Genomic DNA, 14,118 nt, shown 5'->3' on the forward strand with positions numbered 1-14,118 from the left:
TAGCTAAGCAGGGAGGAGTGTTGTGCATTTAATATTTCAGTAATATTTGAGTAATAATGTAAATATATTGTTTGATTAAGCATCTTTGTTTGTTTACATGGTTATGTGAAAGTATTTAAAGGAATACATGATCAAACCAGGTCATATGTATGCCTCACTAAAGTAACAATGAACTAAACACACATGTCAGAGTGCTCATTTCCAACATAAACAATTGGAAATACTTCTCCCATGAATACTTGATCCAAATAGTAGCAGCAAAAGAAAAAAATATTACCTTGACAATGAAGAGTTCGGTACCAAGTTGGGCAGTCTGTTCTGTTGAAAGCTGTAAAGTATGTTACATAAAAATTAAATAAATTCTCCATTCTCTGCCACTCTGGTATCTTGGATTATTTCAATGAGGCCCAACTTGACTCAAAGTAAGCACTACAGGACTCAATAATTTCAGACAACATGCCCTTTCCAACTGCATCAGAATTGATCAGGTTTTGATGAAGCTCATTTAACAGGTTGATGATCCCCGTTTCGCTTTCCCCCACCCCTATTCTCAGCATTCTTTCATTTTGCATTCAGTGTGTACTTCACTCTCCTCTGTTCACATTCATATCCTCTGTTTACAAATCTTCCAGACAGATAACTTGCAAGTACCAGGCCCTTATCAGCCTTTCTCAGAAAGCACTACTACATTTATGCTATTCAAACTTTCTTGCTCTTCATTCATCACAGATAATCCCTTTATTCACTCTTCCTTCCCTCTTTACAGCAATTCAAAACATGTTTGATTTCCACCATTTTCTGGATTTTTTAAAGAAATCCACCATGTCATAATTTGCTTTCCAATTAAAGAATAATTTCAGTTTCAGTATATTCAAAACATTAGTGGAGACTTTGTAGCAAGTTACACTAAGACACCAACATTTTACAAAGTTCAAAATTAGCTCAAAATGATGGATAAGTTTTCCCTTTCACCGATTGCCAGAAGTACTTCAAATTCAGACTGTTGGCAAAGTTGTTGATGGGTAAAAGTGTTAAACGTAATATCACCCACAATCAATACAAATTAAGACTCACTCACTCAGAAAGAGGGGAACAAAAAGGCATGAGAAAAGTAGACAGTTTGATGCTACACTAAGGGAATGCTTGTTTTTCAGGGGCAAAGAATACAGCAATTCAGTTCGCATCTTGTTTGATGCAGATTTTGATGTAAACTGATTTGCCTGACCAACAATCACATTATAGAATGAGACATCAAATTAGAAATCATTCAAAACAACGTGCACACAAACATGTATACCTTTGCTGCTAAAATAGAGATGATGGCCACTGCCATTCTCTGCATGTTCTGATCTTCATGGTTACAAAGCCACTGCATTACCAATTTTGCTGCCTCAAACCTGGGAAGAAAAAAAATGTTAATACATTTGGAATTAGTTTTAAAAAATGCTTCAAGAAAAGTGCACAAACTGCAATCGTATGTGACCACAATGCCAATAATAAAAATATTTGTGTTTCAAGCACTTGCATTGCTTTTATCACTCAGTTTCATCACTATCCCTTATTTCCTGTGCAAGTGATTTCTGAGTCTCCAATTTTTCATAAGACCACAAGACGTAGGAGCAGAATTAGGCTATATGCCCATCGAATCTATTCTGCTATTTCATCGTGGCTGGTCCATTTCCCTCTCAACCCCACTCTCCTGCCTTATGCTTGAGACCTCTTATGCCCTGACTAATCAAGAACCTATCAACCTCTGTCTTAAATACACTCAATAATCTGGTCTCCACAAGGCTACCTGTGGCAACGAATTCCATAGATTCACTACCCTCTGGCTGAAGAAATTAGTTCTCATCTCTATTCTAAATGGACGTCCTTCTATTCTGAAGGTATGTCATCTGGTCTTAGACTGCTCCACTGTAGGAAACATTCTCTCCACATCAATGTTCAATGAGACTCCACCCCCCACCCTCCGATTATTCTAAATTTCAGCAAGAAAAGGCCCAGAGACATCATCGCTCCTCATAAGATAAGCCTTTCATTCTCATGAACCTCCTCTAAACCCTCTCCAATATCAGTACATCCTTTCTTAAATAAGGAGCCCAAAATTGCTCACAATACCCCCAAGTGAGGCTGCATCTTATAAAGTCTCAGCATTACATCCCGGCTTTTATATTCTACTCCTCCCGAAACGAATGCAAACATTGCATTTGCCTTCAACACTAACTCAACCTATCAAGTCCCTTTGCACCTCAGACTTTTGAAATTTCTCCCCGCTTAGAAAATAGTAACACACACAAAAAATGCTGGTGAACGCAGCAGGCCAGGCAGCATCTATAGGAAGAGGTACAGTCGACGTTTCGGGCCAAGACCCTTCATCAGGACTAACTGAAAGAAGAGATAGTAAGAGATTTGAAAGTGGGAGGGGGAGGGGGAGGGGAGATCCAAAATAATAGAAGACAGGAGGGGGAGGGATAGAGCTAAGAGCCGGAAAGTTGATTGGCAAAAGGGATACAAGGCTGGAGAAGGGAGAGGATCATGAGACGGGAGGCCTAGGAAGAAAGAAAGGAGGAAGGGAGCCCAGAGGATGGGCAAGGAGTTATAGTGAGAAGAGACAAGAGGGAGAAAAAAATGATAATTATAAATAAATAAATAAATAAATAAGGGATGGGGTATGGAGAGGAGGTGGGGCATTAATGGAAGTTAGAGAAGTCAATGTTCATGCCATCAGGTTGGAGGCTACCCAGACGGAATGAAAGGTGTTGTTCCTCCAACTTGAGTGTGGCTTCATCTTGACAGTAGAGGAGGCCATGGATAGACATATCAGAATGGGAATGGGATGTGGGATTAAAATGTGTGGCCTCTGGGAGATCCTGCTTTCTCTGGCGGACAGAGCATAGGTGTTCAGCGAAACGATCTCCTAGTATGCATCGGGTCTCGCCAATATATAGAAGACCACATCGGGAGCACCGAACGCAGTATATCACCCCAGCCGACTCACAGGTGAAGTGTCGCCTCACCTGGAAGGACTGTCTGGGGCCCTGAATGGTGGTGAGGGAGGAAGTATAAGGGCATGTGTAGCACTTGTTCCGCTTACAAGGGTAAGTGCCGGGAGGGAGATCGGTGGGAAGGGATGGGGGGGACGAATGAACAAGGGAGTCACGTAGGGGGCGATCCCCGAGGAAAGCGGGGGGGGGGGGGGGGGAGGGAAAGATGTGCTTAGTGGTGGGATCCCCTTGGAGGTGGCGGAAGTTACAGAGAATTATATGTTGGACCCAGAGGCTGGTGGGATGGTAGGTGAGGACAAGGGGAACCCTATTCCTAGTGGGGTGGCGGGAGGATGGGGTGAGAGCAGATGTGCGTGAAATGGGAGAGATGCGTTTTTGAGCAGAATTGATGGCTTAGGAAGGGAAGCCCCTTTCTTTAAAAAAGAGGACATCTCCTTCATCCTGGAATGAAAAGCCTCATCCTGAGAGCAGATGCGGCGGAGACGGAGGCATTGCAAGAAGGGGATGGCATTTTTGTAAGAGACAGAGTGGGAAGAGGAATGGTCCAGGAAGCTGTGAGAGTCCGTAGGCTTATAGTAAACATCAGTAGATAAGCTGTCTCCAGAGATAGAGACAGAAAGATCAAGAAAGGGGAGGGAGGTGTCAGAAATGGACCAGGTAAACTTGAGGGCAGGGTGAAAGTTGGAGGCAAAGTTAATGAAGTCAATGAGCTCAGCATGCGTGCAGGAAACAGCGCCAATGCAGTTGTTGATGTAGCGAAGGAAAAGTGGGGGACAGATACCAGTATAGGTTTGGAACATGGATTGTTCCACAAAGCCAACAAAAAGGCAAGCATAGCTGGGACCCATACGGGTGCCCATGGCTACACCTTTAGTTTGGAGGAAGTGGGAGGAACCAAAGGAGAAATTATTAAGAGTATGGACTAAAATTCCACTAGACGGAGGAGAGTGGTGGTACAGGGGAACTGGTTAGGTCTGGAATCCAAAAAGAAGCAGAGAGCTTTGAGACCTTGCTGGTGGGGGATGGAGGTATATAGGGACTGGACATCCATGGTGAAAATAAAGCGGTGGGGGCCAGGGAACTTAAAATCATTGAAAAAATTCAGAGCGTGATAAGTGTCACGAACATAGGTGGGAACCAATTGAACAAGGGAGGAGAAAACAGTGTCGAGGTAGGCAGAAATGAGTTCGTTGGGGCAGGAGCAAACTGAGACAAAGGGTCTACCAGGACAGGCGGGTTTGTGGATCTTGGGTAGGAGGTAGAAACGGGAAGTGTGGGGTGTGGGAATTATAAGGTTGGTGGCAGTGGATGGGAGATCCCCTGAGCTGATAAAGTTGGTGATGGTGTGGGAGACAATGACCTGGTGCTCTTTAGTGGGGTCATGATCGAGGGGTAAATAAAAGGAGGTATCTGCGAGTTGTCGCTGTGCCTCGGCAAGGTAGAGGTCAATGCGCCAGACTACAACAGCACTCCCCTTATCGGCGGGTTTTATAATGTTAGGATTAGTGAGGAGGGAGTGGAGAGCAGAGTGATCTCCCATCCACTGCTACCAACCTTACAGTTCCCACACCCCGCACTTCCCGTTCTACCTCCTACCCAAGATCCACAAACCTGCCTGTCCTGGTAGACCCTTTGTCTCAGCTTGCTCCTGCCCCACCGAACTCATTTCTGCATACCTCAACACTGTTTTATCCCCCCTTATTCAATCCCTTCCCACCTATGTTTGTGACACCTCTCACACTCTGAATTTTTTTCAATGATTTTAAGTTCCCTGGTCCCCACCGCTTTATTTTCACCATGGATGTCCAGTCCCTCTATACTTCCATCCCCCATCAGAAAGGTCTCAAAGTTCTCCGCTTCTTTTTGGATTCCAGACCTAATCAGTTCCCCTCTACCACCACTCTGCTCCGTCTAGCGGAATTAGTCCTTACTCTTAATTTCTCCTTTGGCTCCTCCCACTTCCTCCAAATTAAGGGTGTAGCCATGGGCACCCGTATGGGTCCCAGCTATGCCTGCCTTTTTGTTGGCTTTGTGGGACTATCCATGTTCCAAGCCTATTCTGGTATCTGTCCCCCACTTTTCCTTCGCTACATCAACGACTGCATTGGCGCTGCTTCCTGCATTATTGCTGAGCTCATTGACTTCATTAACTATCCCTCCACTTTCACCCTGCCCTCAAGTTTACCTGATCCATTTCCGACGTCTCCCTCCCCTTTCTTGATCTTTCTGTCTCTATCTCTGGAGACAGCTTATCTACTGATGTCTACTATAAGTCTACAGACTCTCACAGCTACCTGGACTATTCCTCTTCCCACCCTGCATCTTGCAAAAATGACATTCCCTTCTCGCAATTCCTCCATCTCCGCCACATCTGCTCAGGATGAGGCTTTTCATTCCAGGATGAAGATGTCCTTTTTTTTTTAAAAAAAAAGAAAGGGGCTTCCCTTCCTCCACCATCAACTCTACTCTCAAACGCACCTCTCCCATTTCACACACATCTGCTCTCACCCCATTCTCCCGCCACCCCACTAGGGATAGGGTTCTCCTTGTCCTCACCTACCATCCCACCAGCCTCCGGGTCCAACATATAATTCTCCGTAACTTACGCCACCTCCAACAGGATCCCACCACTAAGCACATCTTTCCCTCCACCCCTCTTTCTGCTTTCCGTAGGGATCGCTCCCTACACGACTCCCTTGTCCATTCGTTTCCTGCACCCCCACCCCCCAATCCCTTCCCACCGATCCCCCTCCCAACACTTATCCTTGTAAGCGGAACAAGTACTACACATGCCCTTACACTTCCTCCCTCACCACCATTCAGGGTCCCAGACAGTCCTTCCAAGTGAGGCGACACTTCACCTGTGAGTCAGCTGGGGTGATATACTGCGTCCGGTGCTCCCAATACGGCCTTCTATATATTGGCGAGACCTGACGCAGGCTGGGAGACCGTTTCGCTGAACACCTACGCTCTGTCCGCCAGAGAAAGCAGGATCTCCCAGTGGCCACATATTTTAATTCCACGTCCCATTCCCATTCTGGTATGTCTATCCACGGCCTCCTCTACTGTCAAGATGAAGCCACACTCAAGTTGGAGGAACAACATCTTATATTACTTCCCACCCCTTACCTTAAAGCCATGTCCTGATGTATTCAGCAGTGGTGCCCTGGGGAAGAGGTGCTGGCTATCCACTATCTATTCCTCTTGTACACCTCTATCATGTCTCCTCTCACCCTCCTTCTCTCCAAAGAGTAAAGCCCTAGCTCTCTTAATCTCTGATCATAATCCATACTCTCTAAACCAGGCAGCATCCTGGTAAATCTCTTCTGTACCCTTTCCAATGCTTCCACATCCTTCCTATAGTGAGGTGACCAGAACTGAACACAGTACTCCAAGTGTGGCCTAACTAGAGTTTTATAGAGCTGCATCATTACATCGCGACTCTTAAACTCTATCCCTCGACTTACGAAAGCTAACACCCCATAAGCTTTCCCAACTACCCTATCTACCTGTGAGGCAACTTTCAGTGATCTGTGGACATGTAGCCCCAGATCCCTCTGCTTCTCCACACTACCAAGTATCCTGCCACTTACTTTGTAGTCTGCCTTGGAGTTTGTCCTTCCAAAGTGTACCACATCACAGTTCTCCGGGTTGAACTCCATCTGCCACTTCTCAGCCCACTTCTGCATCCCATCAATGTCTCTCTGCAATCTTCGCCAATCCTCTGCACTATCTACAACACCACCAACCTTTGTGTCGTCTGCAAACTTGCCAACCCATCCTTCTACCCCCCACATCCAGGTCATTAATAAAAATCACGAAGAGTAGAGGTCCCAGAACAGATCCTTGTGGAACACCACTAGTCACAACCCTCCAATCTGAATGTACTCCCTCCACCACACCCCTCTGCCTTCTGCAGGCAAGCCAATTCTGAATCCACCTGGCCAAACTTCCCTGGATCCCACGCCTTCTGACTTTCTGAATAAGCCTACCTACTGTCTTCTCTAACTTCCGTTAATGCCCCACCTCCCCTTCGTACCCCATCCCTTATTTATTTATTATTTTTTTCCCCTTCTTTTTCTTTTCTCTCTTTTTTCTCCCTCTGTCCCTCTCACTATAACTCCTTGCCCATCCCCTGGGCTCCCCTCCCCCTTTCTTTCTCCCTAGGCCTCCCGTCCCGTGATCCTCTCCCTTCTCCAGCCTCGTATCCCTTTTTCCAATCAACTTTCCAGCCCTTAGCTCTATCCCTCCCCCTCCTGTCTTCTGCTATCATTTCGGATCTCCCCCTCCCCCTCCCACTTTCAAATGTCTTACTATCTTTTCTTTCAGTTAGTCCTGACAAAAGGTCTTGGCCCGAAACGTCGACTGTACCTCTTCCTATAGATGCTGCCTGGCCTGCTGCATTCACTAGCACTTTTTGTGCGCTGCTTGAATTTCCAGCATCTGGAGATTTCCTTGTGTTTGCGTTAGAAAATAGTATATGCTTTTATTCCTTCTATCAAACACTTCCCAACTCTGTATTCCATCTGCCATTTTTGCCCATTCTCCTAATCCAAATCTTACAGCAGCCTCCCTGCTTCAACACCACCTGCCTCTCACCCATCTTTGAATCATCTGCAAACTTGGCTACTAAACTATCAATTCTGTCATCCGAATCATTGATATACATCATAAAAAGAAGTGGTCCTAAAAACGAATTCTGCGGAACAAAACTAGTCACTGGCAACCATTCAGACAAGGCTCCCTTCATTCCCACTCTTTGCCTCCTGCCACTCAGCTGATGCTCTATTCATGCTATTATCTTTCCTGTAATACCATGGGCTCTTAACTTGTTAAGCAGCGGCACCTTCTCAAAAGGCCTTCTGTAGATCCAAGTACACAGCATCTGCCGATTCTCCTTGTCCTGCTTATTTCCTCAAAAAATTCCAATAGATTTGTCAAGGTCAAGATTTTCCCTCATGGAAACCATGCTGTTGACTTTGGTCTATTTTATCACATGCCTCCAAATATCCTGAAACCACATCCTTAACAATTGACTCCAACATCTTCCCAACCACTGAGGTCTGGCTAATAATAACCTTTCTTCGCTTCACTCCTTTCTTAAACAGTGGAGTGATATTTGCAGTTTCCCAGTCCTCTGAAACCATGGCAGAAACAATTGATTCTTGAAAGATCATTACTAATGCCTCCACAATCTCTTCAGCTACCATCTTCAGAACCCTGGTTTTATTAGAAATCAGAGGCCTATGATCAACTTGCTAACATCAAAAGGATACACATTATCTATATTCCCATCTCTCCATTAGTCTCCAAACTTTAAGTTTACCTAAAATTTGTTGTAATCCAATTCTTGTCGTCCCAGTTCATTACATAGGTAAAGCTGCATTCGTGTGCTACTAAGGCAGCAAAAGGAAGCTATAAAGGACGTACATTCCTCAACAATTTTCTAACCCTGTGAAAGAAGTCATGGAGTATCCTCATTCAGATTGGATACCAAATGGATTAGTTTTCTCAGTTTTTTTCTCCTTTATGAGGTTGCAATAGTTCAGATTATAATTAATTTGGCTAACAACGTTAATGACATGATGACTTATTTTTTTATTTTATGGTGTTACTAATGTTCTCATGGATCATGCTATTAGTATCCTAGATGGCTTGACTTGCATTCATCCATTAAAGAGAAATTTCCTTTTTTGTATTTCCATAAAAACGTTTTACTTGCCTGTTAAATGGGACGTCCTGTAGGATACGGTCACTACAAAGAGACAACAGGCAATTCTTCTGAAGCTAAAATGAAAATATGAAGAACAAGATTTCACAATCAGAAATCATTTGGCAAATATCACACACATATTCTCTAAACTACATTTTGAACACGTGGGGAAAAAAGTGACTGAGGAAAGTAACAAAGTATATTTTTTTTCCTTCCAAGGTACAAACTCATTCTAATTGCAATGTAATATACACAATTCAGAGTTGGAATCCTCGCTGACATCAATTGGGTAAACTGAGGATTAGGAACAAAAAAAAACTTAAGAAACGAATTGAGTCGGCTAGGATGCAGACATGGGGTACAGATCGAAGGTGGAGTGAAGCAAAAACGTTAAGATTTTTTTAGGGTCTCGACTGAGATATTTAAATCTTAACTGGCACGGGTAAGATGTTGGATGAATTAGACTGGCAAATATGATACCTTGTTCAACGGCAGCAGGGATAAGCCAGGAAACTACAAACCAGTTAATCTAATGTCAGGGGTAGGGGAATCACGTAGGAAGAAATTTTTCACCCAAAGGGTGATTGCGATTTGAAATGCACTACCCAGAGTTAGTGAAGGAGTTTAAGAAGCACATGGATGAGCACTTGAATCACCAAGACATAAAAGGCAATGAAGCAAATGCTGGGAAATAATACAAGTAAAGATTAGTTCTAAATGGTTGGCACACATGTCATTGAAGGACCCGTTTCTGTTCGCTCTGTCTCTATAGCCAGGTACTTCTTATCTTGCCCTTTGCCTAAAACATCGACTGCTTACTTCCCTCCACAGATAGTATCTGACATGTTGAGCGCCACAGCATTTTGCGTGGCTCAAGACTGTCCAATTTTTCAGTATCTGCAGCATCTCTTGCAGCTATCATTCCACTACCCTTTGTGTGAAAGGGCATTTGACTATAAGGCACCTCCAAAACAAGGCTCCAAAGTGAATAATGCAAACGTCTCTGACACAAACCACAATGGAGGTTGCAGGGAGGAAAATGAGAGTAGGGGGTGAAAAAATATTGCCAAGTGGACTCACGACAGCGAGGGCCTGATCAAACTTCACAAGTGTTTCACAATTTGATCCAGAAATGATGACACTCTTTATAAATTGTAAATCACACATATTTTCAATTGCAGAGCAATGTAAAGAAATGCTGTGCAAACATTTTTCCTCTATTTAGTTCCAGATATACAGTGTTGAAGACCCTAAATCAATAAACCAACATGATCCAACTTTTAAAAATCTCAAACATTTCTGGCTTGTTATAAAATACTTAAGAGACATTTATTAAGGTTGTACTGGTAAATGCATTTGTGTCTTCAAATATTACAACCAGTGTAAAGGAATCAAAGGTATTGCCTCAGTTGACGAATTATAGAAAACTTCTGATTAAAGCTATGTAGCCTAAAATAAGGGAAAGTTTGAGATGATCAGCTGTTTGGTAATGGTTAATGATTGTGGGTATAACATAGCCTTTTCAGCTCTTTACCTGTTGATGGTTTGGAAAATGTTCCATGGCTTTCAGCAAGAGACGTGTTACCTCTGTCAAAAGTCGTACAGGCATGCCAGCAGCCAAGTCTTGTTTTGTCAAATTGAACACACATGCACTTGCCGCTAGCTGCACTGGTAGATTTGTAGAATGGTTCTTCATTCCAGTGACCACAAGCTGAAATAAAAACGAAACTTGTGTTATGGGAGGCATTTTTGTTTCTAAACATTGCTTGGCTCCATTTCCTTCCTTTATAAGTTCAGGCATCTCACATTTTGCGAAAAATACCCTTTAAAACAGAGCTTTAACCAACAAACTTCCCTGCTATCAAAAGGTGTTAATTTCAGAAGCTTTTCAGTCCTCAGTGAATGTGCTAATATCCATGCTAGGATACACCAGAAAAAAGAGAGACATTCACAGCTACGCATGCCAAGATCAACAACTTACCTGTTTTCACAGGAAAAATATTAATCACCAAAAACTTTTAAGCAACTAATGGATAATTGTTCCAGGTTTGCCAGTGTTGCTCTAACTCAAAAAATTCACTAAGAAATTGGTGCAGATTTTACAGCAAATGACAAAGCAAAGGCCTCTGACCTCAGAGTTCCTCCAGAAAGATCCAGTGATATTTGTAGTGTTCTGTTCCCTTCATTGTGCTAAAATGATCCCGGCATAGGAACAGCAATGTTATCAAGCTGGTTGAGTAGGCAACACATTTAGAGAATCTCACAACAAACCAGGAAGGAAAAATAACATTTTAAAAAAACTGTATTGAAACAAATGGCTTGAAAGCATAGCATGTCCAAAATTAAAAATAAAAATATAAGCCAAAATATAAATTTACAAGAATTTTCTTTAAAAACCAACTATTTTTGAAATATTTGAGAATTACAATCTGCAAAAGTTTAGGCCAAAATAATTACAGATTAGACACAAATACCTTATTCACACATAGATAACATTTTCAGGGTATTTTGCACCAGATAAATATCCCACAATTATTTCAGTTAATGATATAAAGCAGCAGTCCCAGTGAAGGAGCAGGACATTACTGAAAGGAGGTTTTGGATTTATATTTAACTGCACAAGTAGTTGCTACTTAGTCCCTTATCCCAAAGTACATCATGAAACACCTGAAATTATCAGGTTTGGAATACAACTGTCATACAGCGATAATTTTATTGTCATTCACAAAATCAAATGCTTATATAAAAGAGGTAGAATCCTGGCCAAACATCAGGCAATGTTAGCCTCCAATGAAAATGATTTAATAAAGATACAACTTTCCAGTCAAGAATTGGCCCAGTCAATAACAGATATAACTTAACGCTTCCACCACAGAAATCTTGCAGTCGATGCCATAACCAAGATATTGATATTAAACCACTGACTCATCCCAAAGAATCTAGAAATTCCCATTTTTACTTCCCTCGCCACTTGCACTGGAATGCACTTCAAGTATGCAGAAATCAATATAATGCAGAGTCGAAGACTCTGTGCACATATCATGCATTCATATATAGTACAATTAACTGAAGGATTTATACATCAATGATACTTTTACCAAAGGGAAATTTACCTTGAGTAGCTCAGGCTGTGGCTTTTCCATACTGTGTGTGAGACTAAAAAGGTGGAATAATGCTTCTCTTACAAAAAATGCTCTTTCGCTGTATCGACGTAGAGCTTCAGAGATTTGCACTTCATTTGCCTCTCCTGAAACCTTTCAAATATAAAACAAGGAGAAATGCTCATTGATTCTGATTTCTACAAGTAAATTTACCCTTCTCTATTGTATGACAAATTCAGCAGTTACATTCTTTACCAAATCAATTTTCATTAGAATTGTGCAATACCATTAGAATGCTAAACATTTTTATTAGAGCAATTACATGCATTCAATACAGATTTCACATGGGATTGTTCAATAATATTGAATTTAATAAATTATTAGGCTTCCCTCTCATCAATCAACAAGAGACATTATAACATTTTATAAATGGAGCTGTAAAAAGAGTTTTGATTAAAATCCAGCAATTTGAAAACTAATGTTAATGCTTTAATGTTTCAGGACAAAGATCCTATTTGGTCTTGATTTACTCACAGGGGTTAAATAGACTCATTTCATCCATTGAATTTCACTGGACACCAAGTGCACCACAACAGTTATAAAAATCATTTGTATTGACACATTTTCTCTGGGTCCACCACCTCTGTTTTCTCCTGATCCTCTGGTTTCCTCCCACAGTTCAAAGACTTGTTGGGTAGATTAACTGGTCATTGTAAACTGTCCTATGTAGATTAACTGGTAACAGTAAATTGTCCCGTGATTAAATTAGGGTAAATTGGGTTTGTTGGGGGTTGCTGGGGCAGCATGGCTCAAAGGGCCTATTCCACACTGTATCATTAAATAAATATTAAATCCTCAGCCTGTATCAATTCTGGAGCAGTGTTTTCCAACACTATCCTAGCTGGCTGTCCCTCCTCTCCAAATACCAGCTCATCCTTTACTGTCTCTCTCACACACCATCTTAAGCCAATTAAGCCGATTTGCACTGGCCTCAAGCATTCCAATTTTGCTTTCATTAATGTGATATTGCTTCTGTCTTTACCTACAGAGAAACTCTTTTTGACACATAACATATAATATAATGCATGGTTAACCACTCATAGCAGCCATGGGTAACCAAACCAAAAAATTAAATCAATATTCTTCGAAAGAGATGGGTTTCTCATCATCACAATATTCTAAAATAAGTATCATTACCACTTAATGAGTGTTAAAGATTAGTTTTCTATCATGTCTAATTTAGGAACAAGGAGGATTCTAAACACATGAGTAAATGCTGATTGATATGCAAATTATTTAAAAATCTGCAGAATGTGTATTTTTTTGACAAGGATACCCAGTTATGTAAAAAGAAAAAGAAAACAAAGCACTAGAAACTCTCAATAGCACAGGTAGCACCAATAGAAAAATAAACTAGGTTACCACTTCAGACTAACAACCTGCCCAACCTACTGCCTGTTGCAGCACATTTCATTTTTATTTCAGGTATTCCAGCAACTGCAGTTTTTTTAATTAAAACTTTTACTGCAACATGATCTCCCTTGACCACCTAGTAATCATTCATCCTTTTCTTTATCAGGGACTTGCACTGTTCCCAAGTTCATGTAGATATTCCCAAGTAACTATAAACAGTGCATATTTATTCAGATTTATTTGTGTGGTTAAAAAATTGCAGTCAACACAAATCTAATGGCAACATAAGGGAACAGCTGTTTCAGTTGTAGATTAAATATTTAATGTTGTTTATAAAAAGACAATATCAATACTTGCAACACACACAAAATGCTGAAGGAACTCAGCAGGCCAGGGAGCATCTAAAAGTACAGTTAAAGTTTTGGAATTCCTCCAACATTTTGTGTGTGTTGCTTGGATTTCCAGCATTTGTAGATTTTCTTATTTGTGATTTCAATACTAGTACTTGTTGTGGCCAATATTAAATGACCAAATGCACTTGCTTATCTTTTCTGGAAAAGATGTTTACCCAGAATTACAAAATGAAAATCTTCTCATGGATAAAAATGGACATTGGTAAAAAAAATCATAGATAATTCTCCACCCTGTTTCAATGACAATACATCACTATATTAAACAGCCTCTGAATAAAGAGCAACATAACTTTATTTACAACTTAGGCCACAAATTCAGTTACACAAGAATATTCCTCAAAACAAAAAAAAAGGAAGGATTCCAGAAACAGTGATGGGAGTTTTAATCTGTGTCAAGAACAAACTCAAGCCAAACATGAGCTAGATGCAGATAATGTTAAAAGAATGACGTTGTTCAATTCTCCCCCACTTAT

General features: G+C 41.4%; 1 protein-coding gene across 1 annotated transcript in view; it reads right to left on the minus strand.

Annotated features, from left to right (window-relative positions):
- zyg11 (zyg-11 family member, cell cycle regulator) overlaps nt 1-14,118 on the minus strand; it is a 50,878-nt gene that overhangs the window by 20,882 nt on the left and 15,878 nt on the right. Inside the window, exons 4-8 of the mRNA XM_072273730.1 lie at nt 11,832-11,972; nt 10,253-10,429; nt 8,728-8,792; nt 1,298-1,397; nt 278-328 (exon numbers count right to left, since the gene is read on the minus strand). Of these exons, the coding sequence (XP_072129831.1) occupies nt 278-328; nt 1,298-1,397; nt 8,728-8,792; nt 10,253-10,429; nt 11,832-11,972 (534 nt within the window). The remainder of the gene's footprint in view (nt 1-277; nt 329-1,297; nt 1,398-8,727; nt 8,793-10,252; nt 10,430-11,831; nt 11,973-14,118) is intronic.

This window comes from Mobula birostris, chromosome 12 (genome assembly GCF_030028105.1).
Source record: "Mobula birostris isolate sMobBir1 chromosome 12, sMobBir1.hap1, whole genome shotgun sequence".
Lineage (NCBI taxonomy): Eukaryota > Metazoa > Chordata > Chondrichthyes > Myliobatiformes > Myliobatidae > Mobula > Mobula birostris.